This window comes from Bos taurus, chromosome 27, assembly GCF_002263795.3.
Source record: "Bos taurus isolate L1 Dominette 01449 registration number 42190680 breed Hereford chromosome 27, ARS-UCD2.0, whole genome shotgun sequence".
NCBI classification, from domain to species: domain Eukaryota; kingdom Metazoa; phylum Chordata; class Mammalia; order Artiodactyla; family Bovidae; genus Bos; species Bos taurus.
In genome coordinates this window covers 31,284,428-31,309,138 of record NC_037354.1, presented here as the reverse complement: position 1 = coordinate 31,309,138, position 24,711 = coordinate 31,284,428, and the positions used below count along the sequence as shown (strand labels likewise).

At 43.3% G+C, this 24,711-nt stretch overlaps 1 protein-coding gene across 1 annotated transcript in view; it reads right to left on the bottom strand.

Annotated features, from left to right (window-relative positions):
- The window catches only part of UNC5D (unc-5 netrin receptor D), a 637,872-nt gene that overhangs the window by 61,293 nt on the left and 551,868 nt on the right, over window positions 1-24,711 (bottom strand). The window contains exons 9-11 of the mRNA NM_001192518.3: window positions 18,352-18,537; window positions 13,561-13,938; window positions 7,130-7,214 (exon numbers count right to left, since the gene is read on the bottom strand). Coding sequence (NP_001179447.1) covers window positions 7,130-7,214; window positions 13,561-13,938; window positions 18,352-18,537 — 649 coding nt within the window. The remainder of the gene's footprint in view (window positions 1-7,129; window positions 7,215-13,560; window positions 13,939-18,351; window positions 18,538-24,711) is intronic.

The window sequence follows — 24,711 nt, the reverse complement described above, 5'->3', positions numbered from 1 at the left end:
TGCAGCAAATGGCATTATTTCATTTTTCAATAGCTGAGTATACGTTCCATTTCATTGTATATATGCACCACGTATTCTTTATCAACTCCTCTGCTGGTGGGCATCTAGGCTGCTTCCATTTCTTGGCTATTGTAAGTAGTGCTGTAGTGAACATTAAGGTGCGTGTATCTTTTCGAATTATGGTTTTCTCTGGATATATGCCTAGGAGTGAGATTGCTGGGTCATAGGGTTGTTCTATTAAACACCCTTATTTCATAAAAGTTATCAAAACTTTCTTAGAGAAGATGAAAAATCCACCCCCCCACACACAAAAAAAAAGCTCCTGAAAAAATGTTAGAAAGAAAAGACTCTAATTCTTGTGAATTAAAGTTTGGGAAAACAGACAAGCTTGTCAAAAGTGATCATTGCTGGTTTCCTGCCCTCCAAAGCAGCCTACTTGATAAAGGAGGCTGTGTTCGGCATTGGCTTAGCTGCTTAAATATCCTTGTGTCAGGAGAATCCCAAGGGCCTCTCACCTGCAAATACTTCTGGCAGATCCAAGTTCATGCCATTGCCTTTCTGTGAGGCTACTCTAGCTCCTGTGACATCAGGAAGCATTCTCTATTTTGTGAGTGAAGCAGTGCATAAAACCTAATCCTGTCTATGCCTAGACCTGGGGTAGAATTGGAAGGAAGCTGCTTAAGGCAATATTTTGGCATCAAAGTGACTTTAAAGTGGGGGGTGGGGGGGTGGCGCAAGATTTGATACCTGCTCCCCAGTGTTCCTAGCAGCACTATGTACAGCAGCCAAGACACAGAAGCAACTTAAGTGTCCTCCGACAGACAGATGGATAGAGAGTATGTGGCACATATATACAATGGAATATTACTCAGCCGCAAAAAGGAATGAAATCTTACCATGTGTCACATGGATGGACCTAGAGATGATCATACGAAGGGAAGATGTTGGAGTAGGATGTGCACTCATCTCCTGTGAGAAGACCAAAATCGCAACTAGCTGCTGAACAACCATGGAAAGGAGAATGTTGGATCCCACCAAAAAAAGATATCCCAAGGGGAAAGGAGAAGCCCCAACAAGATGGTAGGATGGGTGCAACTGTATTTAAAATCAAATCTCATACCCACCAGAAATGCTTGAAGCGTGCAAACAAAACCTTGTGCACGCCAGGACCCAGGGAAAGGAGCAGTGACCCCACAAGAGACGGAGCCAGACCTGCCTGCGAGTGTTTCAGAGTCTGCTGCGGAGGCACGGGTCAGCAGCGGCCTGCGGTGGGGACAGGGGCTCTGGCTGCAGCAGTCCTGGGAGGTGCATGTGGTGTAAGTCCTCTTGGAGGAGGTTGCCATTAGCCCCACCATAGAGTCACAGAGCAGATGACCCACAAAACTGGAGGAGGGTTAGACCAAAGAAGTTCTCACACTGTTGCAAAAATTCTAGGGCCCACAACAGATTTCCCAACCTGAGGATCCAGCAAAGGGACTGAGAACCCCAGGGAATTTGACTTTGAAGGCCAGTGGGATTTGATTACAGAACTTCCACAGGAAAGTCTGGGAAAACAGACTCCGGGAGGGCACAAACAAAGCCTTGTGGGCATCAGGAGAAAGGAGCAGTAACCCCACACGAGACTGAGCCAGGGAAGTCAGTCAGATAAAAATAAATATCACTTATATGTGCAACCTAAAATAATGCAAAATAATCTATGAAACAGACTCACAGACATAGAAAACAAATTTATGGTTACCAAAAGGGAAAGTTAGGGGGAGAGATAAATTAGGAACTTGGGATTAATAGATAAATGACAATGATTTATTATATAGCACATGGAATTATATTCTAACCCTTGTAACCTATAATGGAATAAGAATCTGAAAAAAAAAAAACAAAAAACTGAATTACTTGGCTATACACCTGAACAGTATGGAGCTTCCTTAAAAAACAATAGAACTACCATATGACCCAGCAATTCCACTACTGGACATACACCTTGTGGTGGTGGTTTAGTCACTAAGTCATGTCAACTCTTGTGACCCCATTGACTATAGCCTTCCAGACTCCTCTGTCCAGGGGACTCTCCAGGCAAGAATACTGGAGTGGGTTGCCATTTCCTTCTCCAGCATATATCCTGAGAAAACCATAATTCACAAAGACATGCACCCCAGTGTTCATTTCAGCACTATTTACCATGGCTAGGACTTGGAAGCAACCTAGATATCCACTGAAAGAGAAATGGATAAAGAAGATGAGGTATATATATACAATAGAATATTACTCAGCCATGAAAAGCAACCCAACTGGGCATCTGTAGAGATGCGGATGGACCTAGAGACTGTTACACAGAGTGAAGTAAGTCAGACATAGAAATATCATATATTTACACATATATGTGGAATTTAGAAAGAATGGTGAACTATTTGCAGGGCAGGAATAGAGACGTAGATGTAGAGAAAGGATGTGTGGACGCTGGTAGGAGGGGAAGAGGTGTGAAATGACCTGGGAGATTAGGCCTGACAGATCTACATGACTCTGTATAAAATAGCTGGGGGGAAGCCGCTGGGTAGCACAGGGAGCTCAGCTTGGTGCTCCTGGATGACCTAGAGGGGTGAGATGGGGGATGGAGGGAGGTCCCAGAAGTTGTATACATATGGCTGATTCATTTCGTCATACAGCAGAAAGCAACACTGTAAAGCAACTATACCTGAATAATAATAATAAAGCCTGGATTTATTTACTCTTAACCACCCCCTTCCTACCTTCTACTGTATAGAAATACTGGAAAATTTATCTTGGAGCTAGAAATCACTGGGTTTTATAACCCTTACACTGTTCTTTGTCTGGCTGAGTGCTACTGATCTTTTATCCACTTTCCCTTCTACCCCCTCTGTAAATCCATCCTTAGAATAGACTTAAGGTCTCCTCCATTTTCCCACTGCTCTCTGTGAAATTCTCTATTGCACCATAATTCCACATTGAATTATCACGTTACCATTGTCTTTCCCAAATCTGGACCCCTCTCTGTATGTTTCATGGTATTTCCATTGTTAGGCATAAGCTCTGTGTCTCAATCAAACACGTCTTACCAGACTCAAGAATAATATGCCTTAAAGTGGGACACAGTCTAAAAATACATTATTAGTCAAAAACTTTTGTTTTGGAGCCCAGTCCTGCTGCCATCTGAGGCAAATGTACTAAGTTTCTTGGTCTTAATTTTCAAATCTACAAAATTAGAAGAATAATTATTGTTTACCATACAGATGGATGAGAAGATTAAAGGACATATACTTATCTAAAGTATTAATAGGTAAAATACTTTATCAAATACAATGTATTAATTAGGATTTCTTATTTTATCATCTTTAAGATTGTAGTATCATTGTATATATCATACAATCCTATAAATATCTCTAATAGATTAAGTACCAACTCTATACCCACAAAGAGTTTCATTAACTTACCTGCGGTCTCATGAATAAAAGCAGTGAGTCTGAACCCAAGGTTCGGGTGCCTGAGCTCACACTCTTAGCCATTGAGCTCAAAAGTCTCTGAACATCATGTCCGCTAAGTTTCAGCACTGATGTGACACCTGTTTCCAGCCTTTCTTCCCTCAGCTATAATGTAACAACAGCAATTTACCACCGTAGATGTCTAAGGAATGTTCAACTTGATCCTGTCTGCTTCTCTTACAGAGCAATTCCAGGGGCTAAGCCTTGTAACGCAAGGTCAGAAAGCTGTTAAAGTCTCTGATGTCAAGGAGAGGTGGCATCCTTTAGTCCATGAGCCATGGAATTGGAGTCAGATATCCTGAAGTCAAATCCCAGCTCAGCTGGTGAGTAATACATCCTTGCAAAGCAGCTTCCTTTCTTGGAAACTTCATTTTTTATATCTTTTTGCTCATCACAAAATCTGTACAAAACTCTCTCTTTTTTTGTTACTGGGGAGATTAAATGACTTAAATGCATGTGAGAGCACCTTGCAAGTTATACTGAGAAGAGGTAAGTACTTTTCCGAGGATGCAAGGTCTCCTAGCAAACTAATGTGTACCTATATGAGCACAAAGTCAGCAGAGTTTATTTCCGCAGCATTATGACCAACCAAAGGTCCAGACTGATAAAAGAGGTTAGAAAAGCTTCATTAAGATGGTGGTTCAAGTCTGAGAGTACAGACAAAGCAGGAACATTAAGGAAGGAAAGTGACATCATTCTACCTAACAGGAAGTATTGGGTTGGTCAGAAACTTTGTTTGGATTTTCTGTCACATCTGAGTGAAATTTTTGGCTAATTCAATACAATCTCCTCTTGGAAATTTCCCAGGTATGCAAGTAGGATGTTCTAAGAAAGAGAGGGCACATTCAATTCAGACAAAGAACAACCTCACTTCAGACAAAGAACAACCTCACTTGAAACTTACCAAAATGTTAAGTATATCTGAGACTATCTGAGTATAGGGGTTTGTTCTGAGTCCGTGGTTCACTCCACACAGCTATATCCCTGGGCATCTGCTAAAGTATTTGCATCTGTGCTATCCCTTATAGTTCCACTAAGTCATCACCCTGCTACACCAGGGATGTAACTCAGGAAAGAGTAACAGAAATGTATCATCAATAGGAGAAGGGAGCAGCCTTCAAACACAGAATCAAGATGGTGTTGGGGAGATCCCACTGTAATTTGCTGTGTATGGAGTGATGGGCAGTCAGAAAAATCCAACGCTCACACCTCTGAACTAAAAGTCAGAGCAGCGGTGTTCCAGCTTTACGAACTTTGCGGAAATGGGTCTTAATCTGAGCTCAAGTTCAGAATGACAGATGGCATAAGATGAAAATGGGTTTTCAAGTGACCTCACAAAGAAAAGAGAAGACACTAAATAGGTACATCAGTGGTCTCCTGATTAATCACAGGATTAAAAGCAGAACTCAGATCTGAGCAGCCCTCTAGCAAGCATGGAAAAAATTTACATGAGCTTTAAAAAAAGAGTAACTAAAAGGCATTTACTATTTTTAGTGTTATTTTTCAGTATGTAGTTTGGAGCTCCTTAAAAAGGAGCGAGAACAGCCAAGGAAGGTAAGTGGGCTGCAGTTTAGTGACCAGCCATTTCCGTGAGAGGCAGGAACAGCTGGGAAGGTTTTGGCAAATGGAAATGTGTGCTTCCTATAATTTTACTCCATCCTCTGTTACATGCTCACCTCATAGATGGAAAGTTTTGGACGTTGTTCCTATTTCTGTCCAACTTCCTGAAAGGCAGCAATGAACTTACACCTTAGCTACAGATGGATAAAGCAAACGGATAAACCTGAAACTTGCAAAGCTTAGCAGGGTGTGATCCCAGGAGGCCAAATTTGTCTTTCAAAGCCTTTGGGCTCTGGCAAATTTTTATGTATTTTTTCCACTTCAGGATATCCCAAGAGCTAGTTCTCCCATTTTTGAGCCTTTTTATTTAAGTCCTTGCATGTTTGATGTCTTTGGACACAATCTAGCTCTTCCCTCCTAAGAAGAAGGGTCTAAGAGGTGAGGACTGGGGTGAGTTGTGCATTAGGTGCCTTTGAATTTGTGAAAGACTCCTGGGCTGGTTCTCGCATAATGTGGTAGAAGAAAGTAGGGATGGGTTTGCGAAGAAAGAGCTGAACACAGGCTCTGTGGACTCATTACCACAAAGGGAACAGGATGCAGAGTGGAGGAGGGTTTGCAAGAGACCATGATTTTCAGGCAAGGTTGCCTGGATTCTGCCTCAAACCTGATTTTTGAAGGATGATGCATTTAGACACTTATGTGTAATTGACCATGACCTCAATTTTGAACAGGTAGAGTTGCTTCAATAAATCCATCCAAAGAGACAAAAACAAGGTGACTATTCCAGAGAAGTCTGTTCTTAGGTCTGCTTAGTTGAGATTTTTGAATAAAACTTCTGCTTCTTGGTTTCCCTTTTGCCAAGTGCAGATACTTCAATACTGGAATGTTTTCAGGTGCCCAACTAAAGGACATCAGTCTACAGAACTGAGCAGATAACACAAGAGCCCAACATAGCTTACAAGCAATTCCTCCCCAACAGCCAACTAGCAGAGCCTTTTCTTCCATTTTTCTCAAATCCCATAGAGCAGAAAGTGAAAACCACTGGGTACAAACAAATGCTATTATGGAGATAGCTATCAAAGTCTGTTCAAACCATCTGTTTCTCTGTTTTTCTTTCATGTGTGTGTGTATTTTTTTTTTTTTTTTTGCTAACAACAAAATCTATTCTAAACTAACCAAGATGTTATGACTGAAAATGCCAGAGGTATATAGATCTAGCTGATAAGAGAAATTGCTTTCTAAAGAGGAGTTTGGTTTATCTTAGGTGGAGGAAGGCAACATTTCTGGAAATACCATAGTTGAACTAGCAAAATAACCAGCTACTTTCATTAAAAAAGTATGAGGCAAGATTTGTATTTGTTCACGTAATTGAATTTAATGCTGCTGAAATTTGTCAGATCTGAAAGCTACTGAAGTGTAGACTATTTTTTTCTTTGAGAAAAATTGCTTAAGAAATTGTCTCTCGGCTATAGGGCAGGTGTGCTGTTGATACTAAAAGGTCACAAGGCAGTTATTCTCTGAATTTTTCATAATGTGTAAAACCAAAGAGTACCCCCAGGAGGATATGTTTTTCTTTTGAGAGGAGGCTTCTGTGAGACAGTGACTCTTTGTCGAGAAACCCTACTGATGGTGGTGCTATTGGTAAAGAACCTGCCTGCCAGTGCAGGAGACCTTAGAGACACAGGTTAGATCCATGGGTCGGGAAGATCCTCTGGGAGGAGGGAATAGCAACCCACTCCAGTATTCTTGCCTGGAGAACCCATGGACAGAGGAGCCTGATGGGCTACAGTCCATGGGGTCACGAAAGAGTCGGACACGACTGAAGTGACTTAGCACAGTTACTGATATACTGGTTTTGGTGTCTGCTATCTAGATGTTGGTGACTTGGGGTAGAACTACAAACGGAAAGCCAACAAGTTTGCAATTGCTTTTTTCCTCTTTACAGTCCAAGTAGCTTACACTCTCACTCACATACCTCTATGTCACATTATCTTCATAACTTCAGATTTTCTGCAGAAGTTCCACTTCATACTCAAGATCTCATTAATATGCCATCCTTCTCTGTCTCTTACCTGGGTTCACCTTGGTTGATGGACATGTAAATTTCCCAGGAATTCTCCTCTGGGATGGCTCCATGTGGTATCAGTAAACTCACCCCTGAAACAGAAAAAGCCAAGAAGTTATTTGTAGATTCTCCAGTTATCCAGAAGCACCTCAGGTGAAGAACTTACAGATGCTCTCAAAGATGGACCACCTCACAGCAATTTATAGGAGTTTCACAAAATGCAAAATAATAACAAGATATTGTTTCCTTCAGTAACATATAGAAGGGCATATCATTCAAGTGTATACTCAGATTTTTACTTAAAGTCTTTCTAATGTAAATCGGTACAGCTATTATGGACAATAGTATGGAGGTGCCTCAGAAAATTAAAAAGAGAGTTATCATAAAATCTAGCAATCTCACTCCCGGGCATATGTCCAGAGACAACTGTAATTCAAAAAGATACCTGCACTCCTATGTTCTCAGCAGCACTATTTACAACAGCCAAGACATGGAAACAACCCAAGTGCCCATCAATAGATGAATGGATAAAGAAGATGTGTGTGTGTATACACACACTAGAATATTAGCCATAAAAAATGAAATAGTGGCATTTGCAGCAATATGTATGGATCTAGAGATTACCAAGAAAAGTGAGAGAAAGAGAAACATATGATATCACTTATACGTGGGAGCTAATACATGGCACAAAACAGACAGACTTACAGACATAGAGGACAGACTTGCGGTTGCTAAGGGGGAATGGGGCAGGGAAGGACGATTTGGGATTAACAAATGCAAACTATTGTATATAGAATGGATAAGTAACAAGGTCCTACTGTATAGAACAGGGAACTACCTTCAATATGCTGGGCTAAGCCATAATGAAAAAGAATGCGTGTGTGTGTGTGTATATATATACACACACACAAAGGAATCACTTTGCTGTTCAGCAGAACTTAACACGAACACTGTAAGTCAACTATACGTCAATAAATAGAAATTTGAAAAAATTAAAGCCTTCCTGGCATTGTAAAAAGTCTATTATAAGATTAGGTATCCTGACACCCAGCACTATCATATGTATCTCAGACTAAGAATTTCAGTGTATCAGTTCAGTTCAGTCGCTCAGTTGTGTCCGACTCTTTGCGACCCCATGAACCACAGCACGCCAGGCCTCCCTGCCCATCACCAACTCCCGGAGTTCACTCAGACTCACATCCATCGAGTCAGTGATGCCATCCAGCCATCTCATCCTCTGTCGTCCCCTTCTCCTCCTGCCCCCAATCCCTCCCAGCATCAGAGTCTTTTCCAATGAGTCAACTCTTTGCATGATGTGGCCAAAGTACTGGAATTTCAGCTTCAACATCAGTCCTTCCAAAGAACACGCAGGACTGGTCTCCTTTAGGATGGACTGGTGGGATCTCCTTGCAGCCCAAGGGACTCTCAAGAGTCTTCTCCAACACCACAGGTTCAACAGCATCAATTCTTCCTGTATCAGTTAGTCAGCTCTAAAATTTAAAAGGTATTTCTCTGGTTTCTTTCTATCCACTCATTTCCTGAAAAGGTATCTAGGATGATGAGTGAGACATTTAACATTTTTGCTGGAGCCTGGTGTGTAACTGTCTTCTAAAGGGTGCATCTTAAAGTCAGTTTAGGGAGGCGACTGATGGAGGAGTGTGTTTTGTCAAGAGAACTGAAGGAGGGAAAACCTGTGAATAAGCTTAGGAACTGAAGATTCTGTATAGCTACTATTTGGCTCCGTATTTCCAAACAGACGCTAGAAAAGATTAAGGCTAAAGAGAACTTAGCTGTATTCATATCAATGTCAAATTGAAAGAAAACTCAGGTGGGGTGGGCACAGGAAGGCACCTCATACCACTCTGGGAAATTCCTCTCTTTTCTCCTGAATGCTATGAAGTTACTATTTCAGTTTGGCCAAAAGGGAAGAGTCTAGAGAGGGCAGAGAGTCTCTTTAATGTAGCTTCTTGCTTATAAAAAGAAATGAAACAGAGACACAGTTAAGATCTTGACAAAGTAAAATCTCAGGGTATCCTTTGAATAATGCAGCACTCACCTTTTCTCCTTTCATTAGAGCTAATGTAATTACACAGGAAGCTTTCAGGCTGCTGCTGATAAATTTACATCTAGAGATGGCAGACTTTACTGACATCCTTCCGTGTTCCTGTGCACTGCTATAGGATCGAGGAATGGAAGACTCATGGCAAAACAAGTTGTGTGGTTCACATTTACGAACATGATTCAGTAACACGCTAGTTATCATCAGTGTCTTTCACTAAAAATGAGGCCCATTTAAATCTTGCTCACAGCTTTTCAGCTAGGGTATCTATCTATATTCCGGACCCTAATGTCAACAGTAGGAGAACAGTAATTGCCATACTCAGTGGCCTCTGATCAGTTTTCTCCTTTAATTGCCCATCCTTCCTTAAATGTAGCTGCCAAATGAAGTGGGCTCCATTACATCCTTCCCTGCTGGGGAGCAGAAATTATACGTGTGATATTCAGTGTGTGCAAATGTCAACCCTAGACATTCTGTATCGTTAGTTTGCCATCACACTTCTCTCTGTTGCCTCTGTTTTAGACTATGATGATAAGAGACATTTAGACCTTATTTAGAGATAGAGCACAGAGTGTCACCATAAGAAATAATGCCATCTGAGCAATTAACCCAAAAGAGCTCTGTTGTGCTCCCATTTCACATTTTTCTCTATTCCCTGATTGAGGTATAATTCACACGCCTAAGTTATACAAATTAACGAGTTTTGGGGCAAGTGCATACGCTCATGTTACCATCAAGATAGAATATTCCACTGCCGCAGAAAGCCCCCTCGCACCCTTCAGTAGTCAGTTCGATCACCAACCCAGACGATCATTTATTTGCTTTCTGACATGTTGATTAGTTTGTCTTTTCTAAATTTTCAAATAAAATCATACAGTGTGTTTTTTTTTTAAAAAAAGCAGTCCAAAATCACTGTGGATGGTGACTGCAGCCATGAAATTAAAAGACGTTTACTCCTTGGAAGGAAAGTTATGACCAACCTAGATAGCATATTCAAAAGCAGAGACATTACTTTGCCAACAAAGGTCCATCTAGTCAAGGCTATGATTTTTCCAGTGGTCATGTATGGATGTGAGAGTTGGATTGTGAAGAAGGCTGAGTGCTGAAGAATTGATGCTTTTGAACTGTGGTGTTGGAGAAGACTCTTGAGAGTCCCTTGGACTGCAAGGAGATCCAAAGTCCATCTGAGGATCAGCCTGGGATTTCTTTGGAAGGAATGATGCTAAAGCTGAAACTCCAGTACTTTGGCCACCTCATGCGAAGAGTTGACTCATTGGAAAAGACTCTGATGCTGGGAGGGATTGGGGGCAGGAGGAGAAGGGGACGACAGAGGATGAGATGGTTGGATGGCATCACTGACTCGATGGATGTGAGTCTGAGTGAACTCCGGGAGTTGGTGATGGACAGGGAGGCCTGGCGTGCTGCGATTCATGGCGTCACAAAGAGTCGGACACGACTGCGTGACTGAACTGAACTGAAGCGAAGGGTTTATTACATCTGTAACATGTGGCCCAATGCCTGGCAGAGAGTAAGCTCTCAGAAAATAAATCATGAATATATGAATGAATGAACAGAATTGAAAACTTTCAGTAAAAATAAAATAAAAAATAAAAATAAAAAACAGCCAGGCTTTGAGACGTGCAGTCTTCTGCAGATCATCAGGGCCTGACAGTCAGAATAAATATGCATATGGACTTTTGAGGAAGGGCTGTTTGCAGAGCAGATCATATCACATTCCTTTCAAGTCAGCTTAATTCCTTGTGTGTAGATTGAAACATTATTCATAATACACCGAAATTCAATCTGAATGTGTAGGATCACTGGAGCTTTAAACGATCCCGTCTTTCCTTCAATCAGAAGTTGTATGATGATCCTTTAAACATACTTCCCTCCCCCACTTATTATCTAAATTGTACGTGGAAACTGAAGATAGTCGAACACCAGAGGTCGTGGGAGCTGATGGTGCTGGTGGCAAATTATATTTTATGAAGAATGAAGGCTCTGTAGGAACTCTTCACACTTGTGGTCCCCTAAAGATGTATCCAACAAGTCATTCAACACATTATTTCTGATTAAAGGATATACTCTCCCCCAAACTCCACCTATCCTGACAGCCTTTTATTTGATAGGACAACAGAACCACCTGAGTTTTTTGGTTCCTATTTTGCATAATAAATGATTTTTAGAGTGTGGGGACTGCTGCCAACCTTTCTCACAAACCACTGCCAGGCACCCCACAGTAATTTGGGATGGATAGCATGGGAACAATTTAATTTCCAAGCCTCTCTTCTTTATACTTTAGCTCCCCAGGGCATATTTTACATTTATGTTCTGCAAATAACAGAGCATATGTTTCAATTCCCTGCACTTATTTTTTCCTCAAATTCATTCCCAATGAACAGCTTCAGTCTGGTCTAGGGCTTCTCATGCAGAGCTCTGAAAACGCCCCTTCACAGAGTTGTTTGGGAATCATAGATAACGCTACTGGAACTTTGGGTTGTCAACCTAAATGCTTCTCAAGTCAGAAGGGAAGCAAGAAAAAAGTCTGTCGTCATGATTTCATTTCCCGTTCTATGATGAACATTGAACAAATATAGGTGATAAATGGATGGATCCCGGCACTCCCTTCCTACACACACAGACGAGGACGGGACCAGTCTATTCAACCAGCAACTACTGAGAGCCACCTAAGTGCCAGCCACTAGGTAGGAAAGTGGAAATAATACAAAGGTACAAAAACTCAATACGCAAACTCATAATTCTGATGTATATACATACTCTTCTCTTCAAAAGGGCAGGTTCTGCATCTTTTCCTTTTCTAGATCCTACGTTTCCAATCACAGATTCTTTTTCTAAGGGGTCACGGAAGAGTCGGACATGACTCAGCAACTAAACAAGAAGTGAAGCCGCTCAGTCGTGTGTGACTCTTCGCGAGCCCATGGACTGTCGCCTGCCAGTCTCCTCCATCCATGGGATTTTTCCAGGCACTAATACTGGAGTGGGTAACCATTTCCTCCTCCAGGGGATCTTCCCAATCCAGGGATCGAACCCGGGTCTCCCACACTGCAGGCAAACTCCTTGATGTCTGAGCCACCAGGGAAGTAAACAACAAGAAGGGTACCTGGTAAATACGGCCACCTGCTCCCTACACATGGACCTCCTATCCGTCCTATCTCACCAGGAGGAGGGCATCCTACATGTGTGAAAAAAGATTCTTACCACGTCCTACTCATGGAGGAAGATTTAGAGAATTGGAAATTTAGAATACAACATCATTATTGGGTCTGCATTGGAGGGCTGTTTCCTTGAAATTAAGTTTTTAATGAACCAAAGGATATAGGGAAACCAATCATCAACTTGGAACAAATGCAGGCACAAGTCACTAATCTACTTAGAAGGTCAGGCAGTAGAACAGTAGCGTCTGACTAGTCCAACTACAGAATTCACTGTACAAGATAAAATGCTTGATATTTCAGGTGGGTTTGTTCTACCCTACAGAGAAATCTGCTAAGGCCCTGCTGGTCCCAGCTCAATGCTATCCAGATCTTTAACAACAATGGCAGATCTGGCATTTTCCCTCTCCTCTCAGCCAACAGCGATGATTTAGAGCACTCCCTAAATCTCGTTGCTCAGATAGTGGGCCGGGGGTGGGGCGGGGGGGTGGGTGGTGTTGGGGATTGTTCTCTTCCTCCATCCCACATCTTAGATGGCAGCTCTGAAGATTAATGCATAGGTAGAGTCAAAGTTACCTGGGCTGTACACGTCAAAACAACATGAAAATCTTCCAACCAAAAGGAAGAAAACACTCTTAGGCAGTCTTGAACTACATAGCCAAGGATCCGAGCTTGAATTCAGAACAGCAACCCCAAAAGGAACCCTCATCACTGCTCATCATAAAGCAACATGATAGCAGGGGTGATGGACGCTGATTATTCATCAGGTCAGTTACTGAGGAAGTTCGGGTGTCATTTCACTCATCTATCAACTTGTCTGTAAACCACGCTTCACTATAAACACGGTATTTGGCAGTCATATCAAAGAATGTTCTCAGTGCTTCCTGACCGTGTTCTAGGAAATATAATTCAAGGGGCTTAAACTCTAGGGACCACCCAAAACTTCCGAGCCAGCATGGCTGTCAGCCCTAACAGGGCATCTGATGGAGTGTATGGTCCATGCTGAGATGCAGACGGCAAAGTGTAATGTCAGCGCTGCTTCTGGCTTGCTGTGTAAATCAAGCCAACTTCCGGAGCTATGGTGGTGTTCACTCTGACACCGGAAGAGTCAAGATCTTAAAAATGGACCTTACGGGACATCATCATGTAAATATAATACATTCAAACAAACGCTAGAAGATACACAAACGCACACTTACCACCCACCTGTATTTGGCATTACTAAGCGTCCTCCCAAATGGCCAAAGACACCCGTGGTCCTCAGCTCGGTCCGTGTAGGGAGTGATGACAAGTTCTGGATGTAGGGCGTCTTATTTCTGGCATGCACTGTCGTGAAGCTGCGGTTGTTTCCGTGGGGGAAAGTCCCGGAATGATTCTTGCCGTGGTACTCGGCTCGCTCGGACACTCCCAGGGAGACCATGAACGAGCTCTGCACTTTGACTTTGATGTCCGACAAAGGGTTAAAGAGTGAGGACTCCGTCATGAGCTCCTTGTCCAGGGGGTCCTGTAGACAGATGGGCCCACTGTACGTTCGGCTCACTGTCAGGTCCGGTTGCATGGAGGGGTTCAAGAGCAGGGAGTTACCTGGTCAGAGAAGATGGATCTGTCACTCAGAAGCTGTAAAGCACCATAGTTACTCCTTCACATGCTTCTACAAACTATGCTGCACGTGCTCACCAGCCGCCCGGGTCACGGCTGACCCCTCAGACCCGCCCTGGGCATCTAAAGTGTCTCTAACAGGCTGATCAATAGTGTCCAGAGCCTCGGAATCAGGAGCTCTGGCTTTTGCAGTCAATTTCCCGAATGGTGCCGATCTAACTCATCCTTTTCTCGAGCTCTTTATGTGCTATCCTTTCAAAACAATTATTTCTGGCACTCCACCAGGCAACTTACTCAGGTATGATTGTTTACGGGATTATTTTAACTGGCAAAGAGGAGCTTCTAAAAAAATAAAAGAGGAAAGAAAGATGTTTTTCAATCCAGTTTGGAGCAAAAATAACATCTGTTCAGTTTAAATGGCAAAGAGATGACACAGCATGGTGACGAGGTGGTGCTGTTTATAACCGAGGTGGCGTGGGTGCCAACACGTCTCCCATGGAATTCTGGGCAGTTTCTGGGGGAGGAAATGTGTCCTCAGAGCAAAAGGGTCAGGGGGCTTCACGAGCTGCTCCATGTCTGAGCAGCCAATTCACTCTGATAACATGAATGTCACTCTGAGAGGCACAGAGGATCCCAGCTTCCACAAGGGGAGCAGCTGAGAATGGTTTCTTTCTGACTCAAAACAAATGGAGAAAAATAATCCTTACAAAAACATGAGAAATTGGACTTTCTCATCGGCTGGGACATAACCATTTTTTTTCTATGCCCAAATATTAAAAAGAAATGCTGTGATATTTTCTTGTGATGAAGTAATCTCATTTATTAGTAAATAACAAAATAACCCTCAGTTCCAAACTTCCTGCCCATATCAGTCCATCAATGTGACATCTCAAATTGAAACCCAAAACACATTAAACCATTTTCCTTTGGGGCCTGACAAAAATGTTTCGCATGTGATATTTTGGAAAATGTTGCCATTTCAGACCATATCCTATTAGCTTCTATTGTTTTTCCATTTTCATAATTTGTAACAACACCAGCAGGAAATCTATAACCCTGACTTTTCCCACCTCTTTGTTCTGACGCTCTAAGAATCCCAAATCACAGAGGAGCAGGTTCAAAATGAGATGAAATACCTTATAGATGTAAAAGCACCTTGATGAGGCATTTTTCCATGTTTGAGGATCTTTTTATATTATAAGGAGCTGAGCTTTTTAACAGAACTGCACTAAACTTTACAGATACCAGCCTTACTCTGGGTTATGAAGCAAGAAGCAGGATGGAAGAACCATCTCACATCTGAAAAGTTTGGAGCAGGGGTTTCCACTGGTGCCTGAAAAAGCATCTCTCTTGTCTCATGGCTGTTTTCTCTCACGTCCTCACCTTCTAACGTTTAATTTCTGGCTACTGTTAGAAGACCCTTCTATCTTATGTAAAGTCAAGAAGCAAAAACATTTCCTAGAGTTAGACTTAAGTCTTAATTGCCTATCACTATACACACATACATATGTGTATGTTTGTGTATGTGTATATATATGAAAAATACACACACACATACACATATAAAGTTGGTGGCCAACTTGATTTAAGTCTGACTGAAGATAATTCCCCAGTGACCGCAAGTTTCTCTTTGGATGTCCTTTTCAAGGCCCTGGTCTACTCTCTGACATTCTATTAAATCTCACTGTTCACCCTGCTGGGGCTCCAATCATATTTGCTCAAGAAGGGATGTCATGAAGACAACAGAGCACCCATGTAAGGCATAGCCTCACCGTGAATGCAGGGGAGAGTAGAATTTGGATAAGGGGCTTCTGTTGGTATCACTAGTTTTGTGAGTTCTTGGTTAAAGAAAATGGTAAAAATAAGTTTGGAAAGGCTACATACTCTCTGAGAGAGTCACAGTATAAGTTTCCTACATTCTGAGATGCCTCATGGTAATAAGATGTATCAGCTTATCCAAGTCAGCCTTCCCCAGATGCTCCGATCAGGGAACCGCCCCTCTCACCCACCACCTGCTGCTCTGCGGAACTCACTGGTGTCCTCTGTCAAGGTATGAGGAGACAGCCAGCTTCTAGAAGGATGTGCTCTACATTGACTGAGTACCTTAAGCCAAGGTATTATAAGCCAGGTTATTCCAGGCGGTTTCACCCTCACAAGGCCCCCCTGAGATAGATGTTAGTATGTCCATTTTGCAGCTGGAAAAATTGAGACAGACAGAATAACTGATTTACTAGGTTTTACAGCAATTTTGGATTCAAATCTGATTTCAGAGCCTCTGAATTTACACACAAAGCTGCCACCCACCCTACTGTGTATTCTGTTTTTAACTGGTAAGGTCTGAGACAGTGATATCTTATGATTTGATGGAGATACAATTTTAGTTTCTTACACAGTCGCAAGACTAGTTCCTTGGATGAAGTGAAGTGAAGTCGCTCAGTCGTGTCTGACTCTTTGCAACCCCATGGACTATAGCCTACCAGGCTCCTTAGTCCACGGAATTTTCCAGGCAAGAGTACTGGAGAGGGTTGCCATTCCTTCTCCAGGGGATCTTCCCAACCCAGGGATCGAACCCGGGTCTCCTGCACTGCAGGCAGACGCTTTATCGTCTGAGCCACTAGTTCACTGGATATACTTCTAATTAAATCATATATACTGAACTTCCCTGGTGGCTCAGTGGTAAAGAATCTGCCTGCCAATGCAGGAGACAGGAGTCTGATCCCTGGTCTGGGAAAATCCCACATGTTGTAGAACAATTAAGCCTGTGCGCTGTAACTATTGAGTCTGTGCTCTAGAGCCCGGGCGCGGCAGTTACTGAAGCTGGAAGACCCTAGAGCCCATGCTCTGCCACAAGAGAAGCCACCGCAGTGAGAAGCTTGGGCACCACGACTTTAGAGTAGCCCCACTTGCCACAACTAGAAGAGAAGTCTGCACACAGCAGTGAAGACCCAGCACAGCCAAAATCAGTCACATGTACTAAGTCACATAAGCTTAGTACATTGAGGTGACATGTTTTTATCTGAGATCAACCAGACTTAGACCAGAAGCCAAGGTGCCAGAACGTCAAAGTGTTAGTTGCTCAGTCGTATCCGACTCTTGGGACCCCATTCACTGTAGCCCCCCAGGCTCCTCTGTCCGTGAGATTCCCCAGGCAAGAATACTGGAGTGGGTTGCTATGCCCTTCTCCAGGGGATCTTCCCAACCCAGGGATGGAAACCGGGTCCCCCACATAGAAGGTAGATTCTTTACCATCTGAGCCACCAGGTGTCAGAAGTGAGTGGTAAGCAGTCAAGTCGCTTGTGTCTCCCACCATCTCCCCATCCTAGCCTGCTTGGCTTTCCACTGCACCATCCTATCCCTACTCCATCACTGCCAAGCAGTAAGATTTCTTGTCCTGTACTGTAGGTGTTACTCACAAGCAATAAACAGAAATAAAAGTGACAATATTGATCACAAGGGTCAAAGTAGAAAACTTCATCTATGGAAATGAGACGGTTCCATTTTTTCTAAAATAAAAGCCATTTATGTCTCATCTCCGTCTCCCAATCAGGAACAGAGTTAGTTGGTAGAAGAAAATCAAATGACTCTTCTGTTTTCAAAATGAAATACTGCTATTGTTTGACATGATAAATTTTCCTTCCCTTCCAACAGAAGACTGCTTCAAGGTGGCAAAGGCAGAGAGTCATTTAGGCTGAGAATTTCATTTTTTCTCTGGTTAACTAGCCCATCATACATCCTCTAAAATCCTTTTATTTATTTAAAATAGAAATAACTCCACTGAATAAAATAACTCCATCTAATAAATAGTGTAATAAATATGCCTGTTAGAGTCATTGGTTTGTAGCTTTGAATAATCAATATTTTAGTTAACTAAACATACATTCCCAAAGCAGGCTGGTTAAAATAGAAAGTTGGGTGACCTGAGGCACTGACTACATATCAAAGATGGACACGCCATATTTAAAATGTGGGTAATGGTAAATCGAGGAGCTTCCTGGGTGACTCAGTGGTAAAGCATTTGCCTGCAGTGCAGGAGACTCAGGTTCAATCCCTGGCTTGGAAAGATCCCCTAGAGAAGGAAATGTTAACCCACTCCAGTATTCTTGCCTGGGAAATCTCATGGACAGAGGAGCCTGGTGGGGTACAGTCTACAGGGTCGCAAAACAGACATGACTGAGTGACTAAGCAACAATAGGTAATTGAGACCCATTGGTCCTCAGGGCAGCCAAGAACTCAGACAGACTCCTGCATCAAACCTGGCGTCCTAAGGTGTGAAGACAATTTTGGAGCGGCTCCCAGTGCCAAGAGCCACCCTCACACAGGACCAAAGAGCACGAGGGTCCTGTGTGAGTGTAGTCTACGGTCCTGAGGACGCGCTGTTGGGGGCCCTACGCCGCTGACCTTGACGGACTGTTTTGAAGTTGAAGGTCTGGAAGCCACCTGTCAATGCAGAAGAGTCGATGACGTCCACACCATAGTCACTCTGGCTGCGTCTGTACAGGGTGATGCCGATGACCAGGACTGCAACAGCCACAACCGCGGCACCCAAGCCTGAGTACAAAGCGATGTCACTGGCATTCTCGATGCCTGAAAGACACAAAAGCAATCCTCAATGGCCAACATGGGCACAGTGCCAAAAAGCCACCCCAGGACACAGAATGAAACACTCTTGGAATTTTTGGAGCTACGGATCAGGCAACATGACAGATGTGGCTAGTCGCGAGTTGACTCTCCAACAATAATCAGGTTCTAGAAGACCTTGTATAAACCAAAGGGATGCTAGTTAAATAACTTAACTGCATTAAGGTAGCTTACCACATAATGGAATCTGCAACAGAAGCAATTTTGCAAAGAATATAAGAGTTTTCAAGGAAAAACAGGCAACTGCTTAATTTGCTTGTTTTAGGAAATCTTATTGCCCTGCAAAGTTTTTTTTTTTAATATATATATATACACTTTATTTTTGTTGGAAGACATGAGACCCACGTACAATGACAAAATATGGGTGAACCGCTCTGCTTGTCTATGGCCTGGGCGCATGCATTCACAGAGAGCATTCTCAGGTGATAAGGTAACGCATGGTCTATGAGTCAAGAGACCAGAGCTCAGGAGTATGAACTTGAGCTTTGGCCCACGTCACTCAGTTCATCAGAACGCTGACGTTCATCAGAACGCTGACGTTCATCAGGGTATTTACAATCATTATGAGCGACTTTCTGTTGTGAGATATGAAAAGCACTCGGTCCCAGGCACTCTTATGTCCATGGTAAATGTTTGCTGGCACCAACTGAATGCTTGACTCTAGAAGTTTGTTTTTGTGGACGAGGACTGGTCTCTAAGAGGGCACATGCTGTTTCTCCCATACCTCTCCTACTCCATCCTATTGAATGCATGGGCAAAGCAAAAATAAAAGCGTTAGTTTGAAATTTAGATGGTGGGTGTCTCCCCATCCCCCAAGATAACACTGTAGCTGCTTTCCAACCCTTTGGCTAGAGGTCCTCAGGGTGTGGTTGATTCCTGAGGAGCCTTGGAATGGCTAGTGCAATTCGGCATGACATCTACCCAAGAACATGTAAGTCTTGAAGTGTGTTAACAGTGGAAGGTGGCAAGTATTCACTACATAACTGATCTCCTTACAGATTATGTGGTAGGCATACTAAACAGGTCCAAAAGTAATTACTCCGTCACCCCTGCCGGGTTTAGCAGATAAAATAAACCCATCATATATTTACCTTGTAATTGCACAGCACTTAGTCTGTGCTCACCGCACCCTAATATGCTACTTATGTTATCAAGTGAGGAAGACTAACCACACGGCTAAATTTATTTTCAACGAAGTTAGTGGACTATAAAATAAGGTGCCGCCAAATGAAAGCAGGAACAAGGAAATCAAGCAGAACCAGATCAGTAATAGGGCGGCCAACACATAAAAATAATTCATGGGGGAGAAAAACAGTCATCTCAAAGAACAGTATCGGAAAGGTTAGAGGGTGATCAGACCCTTTTCATAACAGCAACCTGGGGGGTGTTGAGAAACAATGTGATCGAGGCTTTAGTTCAACTTCATGGTGGTCCAAATGGGAGAGGGCCAGGGATGGTGGGGTATCAGTGGTGGTCTTCCCCAGCCCCCCAGAACCACAGAGTGAAGCCTGATGCCACCGCCAAAGTTCCAGTGTCCAAATAGGTCATGTGGGGAGAAAGAAGGGGAGTCATCACCCCATTCAGTCTCTCTCTCCCTCTACTCAATTAAATTCCTTGGAGGGAATCATTAGAGAAGAGAGAAGTCACAAAACACAGCAGGTACGGCAAGCCAGGGCACCAGGAGCAGGGAGAGAACTGGACTGGATCCAGTGAGCCTTCCCCCTTCTTCCCTCCAGGTCCTTGGGCGCTGCTCACGGATGGCACCATCATCTTAAAAGGTGTATCTGGGGAGAATACACCTGCTCAGCAACTAAAGAAAGAGCCTGGCAGGGTCCTGAATGCAGCTGCTCTGTCACTGAGCTGGCAAAGTAGATGCAAAGACATCTTTAGCTTCCCAGGTACTAAAATAGGAAGGGCCAGAAGCCAGAGGATGACCAACGTGAAAGTACTTCTGCTGAAAATGGATATCACTGGACATGAAATCCTGACACAGAACTCAGTAGCAGGAACAAGCTGTCTTTGTTCCCCTGGATTCCTATCTTGCTGTTTCTGGCGTCCACCCTCTTGCTACCCAGGTAACCAGAATTCTCCATTCTCAAGTTATTAGTTCTGTTTTAGAAAAGGACTCTCCAGCTTCAGATGAAGGTATCAACGTCAGATATAGCTCATTGTGTTTGCTCTTCCAGGAATATGTGCAGAACCTCTTAATAACCTCTTAATAAATACTGAATTATAAAATTTTTAGAAATGAATATGGGAACTTTGGGGCTAGGGTAGGGAAAGAAGGGAGAGAGACTCATACAGGGATCACTGCTTCCCTAGGAGGCTCACCCTAGCACCTGGTGGGACAGTTTGATCTAGACTCAGAAGTCCATGGGATTCATTTTTACAAGAACAATCTGTCCTGGCAATTTGATGTTTCTACATCTAATGATCTCATCATTCAACATACACTTGTGACGGGTCAACTGCTCAGTGGAAATGAAGACATATGGGTGAAAATTAACATGTGGTCCATATTCTCCATTGTTTCTTGTCTGAAAGACAAGGCTATGATGGGACTCTGGTATCCAAGTGCAGCTACAGATGCAGACACGAGTCCTCAAGACCTCATCAGTCATCCTTAGAGCTCAGTCTTCTAAAGTTGAGTCACTTCCTTCTTCTTCCTCTTTTTCTCTTCTCTATTTACCTGCTTTTACTTCATCTTATTCTTCCTTTATTCCCCCTGCCCTGCTGCTGCTGCTAAGTCGCTTCAGTTGTGTCCGACTCTGTGCGACCCCATAGACGGCAGCCCACCAGGCTTCCCCGTCCCTGGGATTCTCCAGGCAAGAACACTGGAGTGAGTTGTCGTTTCCTTCTCCAATGCATGAAAGTGAAAAGTGAAAGTGAAGTCTCTCAGTCATGTCCGACTCTTCGCGACCCCATGGACTGCAGCCCACCAGGCTCCTCTGTCCATGAGATTTTCTAGGCAAAAGTACTGGAGTGGGGTGCCATTGCCTTCTCCATCCCCCTGCCCTACCATTTGCTAATCTTTTTTCTCCAGGTCAGTAGAGTAGGTTTCCCTGTAAAGATTCCTGTGTCCTTACAAATGTAATTGATTCCCTTTTCATGTGTGTCCAGGACTGGCCCCAGGAGAACCTGAGGTTTAGGCTTGATGTCTGTGTCTGTGAGCACATAGTCACTTGGAGGGGTGCCATGCAGAACCACTCCACATGTGCACGTGTACATATGTGGTCACACTCAGCTCTCATTGGAAGAACATCAGAAGTCACTGCTTCCACCTGCTAGCCAAAGGCCCTGTGCCCCTTTCAGATTATAAGGATGGGTCTTTGTCATATACCCCCCATCCCTCTAGGCATCTAGGCCCTTCCCATCTCTGTCTACCCATCCGTCAGTGCAGGGCCCCCTCCTCCAAGCCAGCTGGACTGTGCCTTGGCTAGTCCACCAACCCTGCCAACCCCTGGTTCTCTAAACTCTGACATCACTTATGGCTCCTAGAACTCTTTTTGGATCTTTTGATGGTTAATGACCTGAATGCCAAGGCATCCTACCTGCTTGACACTTGGCACAAGCACTTCTCTGTCATTTCCCCCAGAAATGTGTGAGTCATCCTGTGCAGCTATCTGTTGATTGCTCCCTGGACTCAGACTAGCCTGAGGGAGACTGTAGAACCCCTGCCACAGAGACCGCCTTTTCCTTACAGCCACACACACACATTTACATCTGTCTGCTCACTCTTACATCTGGGGCTGGTTTGTTTCCTCCAACTCATTCTGAACAAAAAGCTTTGATCAGGCTATTCTGCCTTTGTGGGCAGAGGGTTTTTTTTTTTTCCTCTGGATTTCTGTCATACATATCAATGTGTGATTGATGTCTTTCCCGGGTTTCCATCCCCATTTCCTCTCTCCAAGCACTGTGAAAGCTTTAGGTCAAGTTCAGAAGGGCGCAACATGTGGTATAAAAAATTGTGCATGATCTATAGGATAAAGAAAACAAAAATAAAAACGATGGGGAAATCTCTTATATTGCAAATTAGTCAGAAACTACAGAGGGATCTGTTCATTGCTGGAAGGAGTGGGAACTATCTACAGAGAAAGGCTGCAAAGATTAATAGTTGGAAACTAGGACCCTGGAAAGGAACGTTCATGGGTTCATTTGGCCTGGAGAAAAGAGAACTATAAAGTGGCTTGTGGGGATCTTTAATGCATAAAGCGTGGTTCTAAAAAGAAGCTCACAGTAGGTGCCCAGTGAACCTTCATTTATGATGAAGCTAGTAACCAGCTCGTCACCCACTCTAACAAGGGCTGAAAAGGAGGACCTGGCCTTTTATTATAGCAATTGGGACTCTGTTAGATATTAAAATGACCTTTTCTACAAGGAGGGTTGTTAAAAAAAACAACTGTGCTGTATTTCTGAGGAAGCTTGTGAAATCTCTTTTAGAGTTTCTCAAAACCAGCATGACCTGACAATAGTCTGCAGTTATATTTTTGGTCAAAGCTGGTGAGAAAGGCTAAGTGACTTTTCAAAGTCCTTTTGTGTTGGGGGCCAGAGTGAGGTACTCCGCCCATGGCAAAGGTCATGAGGAAGGAGGCTTGACATACGCAAAGGCGAGATCAAGCCTCAGGAACCCCCCTGGAAATCCTTGAGCATCTATCCCCATAACCAGAGCCTGCCTACTTTACTACTTTGTGCTCTCACCTACACCTTTGACTTTACGGGGGGCTGTCCCCCACCACCTCTTTTGGAGAAGGAATTAACTTAGAGCTCCAGTTAATAATAATTTCTGGGCATGATAGGAGTGTTTCAACCTACAAACTCCTTTGAAGGTTCTCTAGCCTGCCTGACAGGCTTGTCCGGCCACATGTGATTGCTCACAGCCTTCCAACCATGAGAGGCATGAGATGCTTTAAACCTTCTAAAAACAGGTTCTTTAGAGAAGTTAGAAAACTATAAGTATAGTGGGCTGATTAGAAATTGTGTTGGTGAAGGGTTTTTCATTTGTTGAGCCAATGTTTGTTGCTAAGTCTCCACATCCCCTGCCCTTACACACATTAATGAATATATAGAAGAAATAAGTATTAACCTTTGATATTAATCACGTTAGACCTTAGGCTAAGTAAATTCTTTCCTTAACTAAAACCCACTACACCCTCACCCTGTAGGAATGTAACTTTATTTGGGTGGTGTCTGTTTTAAGAATAATCACCCCTGGAGAAATAAGTGTCCTGGTTGACTGACCGTTGTCACAAGGAGAGGGTCATAAATTGTCAGCAGGCCCCCCTGGCCAGAAGATGATGTAACACCCCTAAGACCTCTGTATACATTTGTATGAAGCACCTGACTTTGATAAAAGTCAGGACTGCTGACCCCACGTGACTTTTGCATAACATCTCAGTGTATAAAAGTAGACCATGGAAAATAAATGGGGATCAGTTTCTCGAAATACTGGTCTCCCCATGTCTCTCTCTCTTTCACTCTGGCTGAGTCTCCATCTGGAGCGCGGAACCCACCATGCTTACTAATTATGCCCGGGCTTCTAAGATCCGACCGGGGAGGCCTCAGTGTCTCCTCTCCTTCGGGAGAACGGAAGGACGCCTGTGGCCTACGTAAGTGGTGCAAACTTCTTGTCTTGAAGTTTTATTGGTCTCCCGCGTAAACCAAGCCACTCAGCCTCTTTTCTCCACTGAATTTTCCTACTGAGCTATCCTTATTCTATTACTCTATATATCTTTAATTAATATCTAATTGAAGCTATTGTATCCTGACCCTCGCCGACGCCGTTCCCGCTTCGAATACCCTGGATCAGCCGGGGCAGGACCCCGGCACTTTTGAACTTCAGAGTTCAAGGACTAGGTATTCACAGGCTCCTGTCCTTATGAATTATAATCATACCTAGTCATTCATAGTGACATATGTACCCCAAGGACTAAATTTAAGGGCTGTTTATTTAGTTTGCCTTCCTCTCTTCACAGGAATCTCATTTGAAAGACATATTAACTCCACTTATTTATGGAAATTTAGCTCAATTCCCATATTATGAGTTTAAGTATCAGATTAGAATCTATTTTATAGGATTAGATAGCTACACAAAATGAATAAAGGAGCACAGCAAAATGCCTT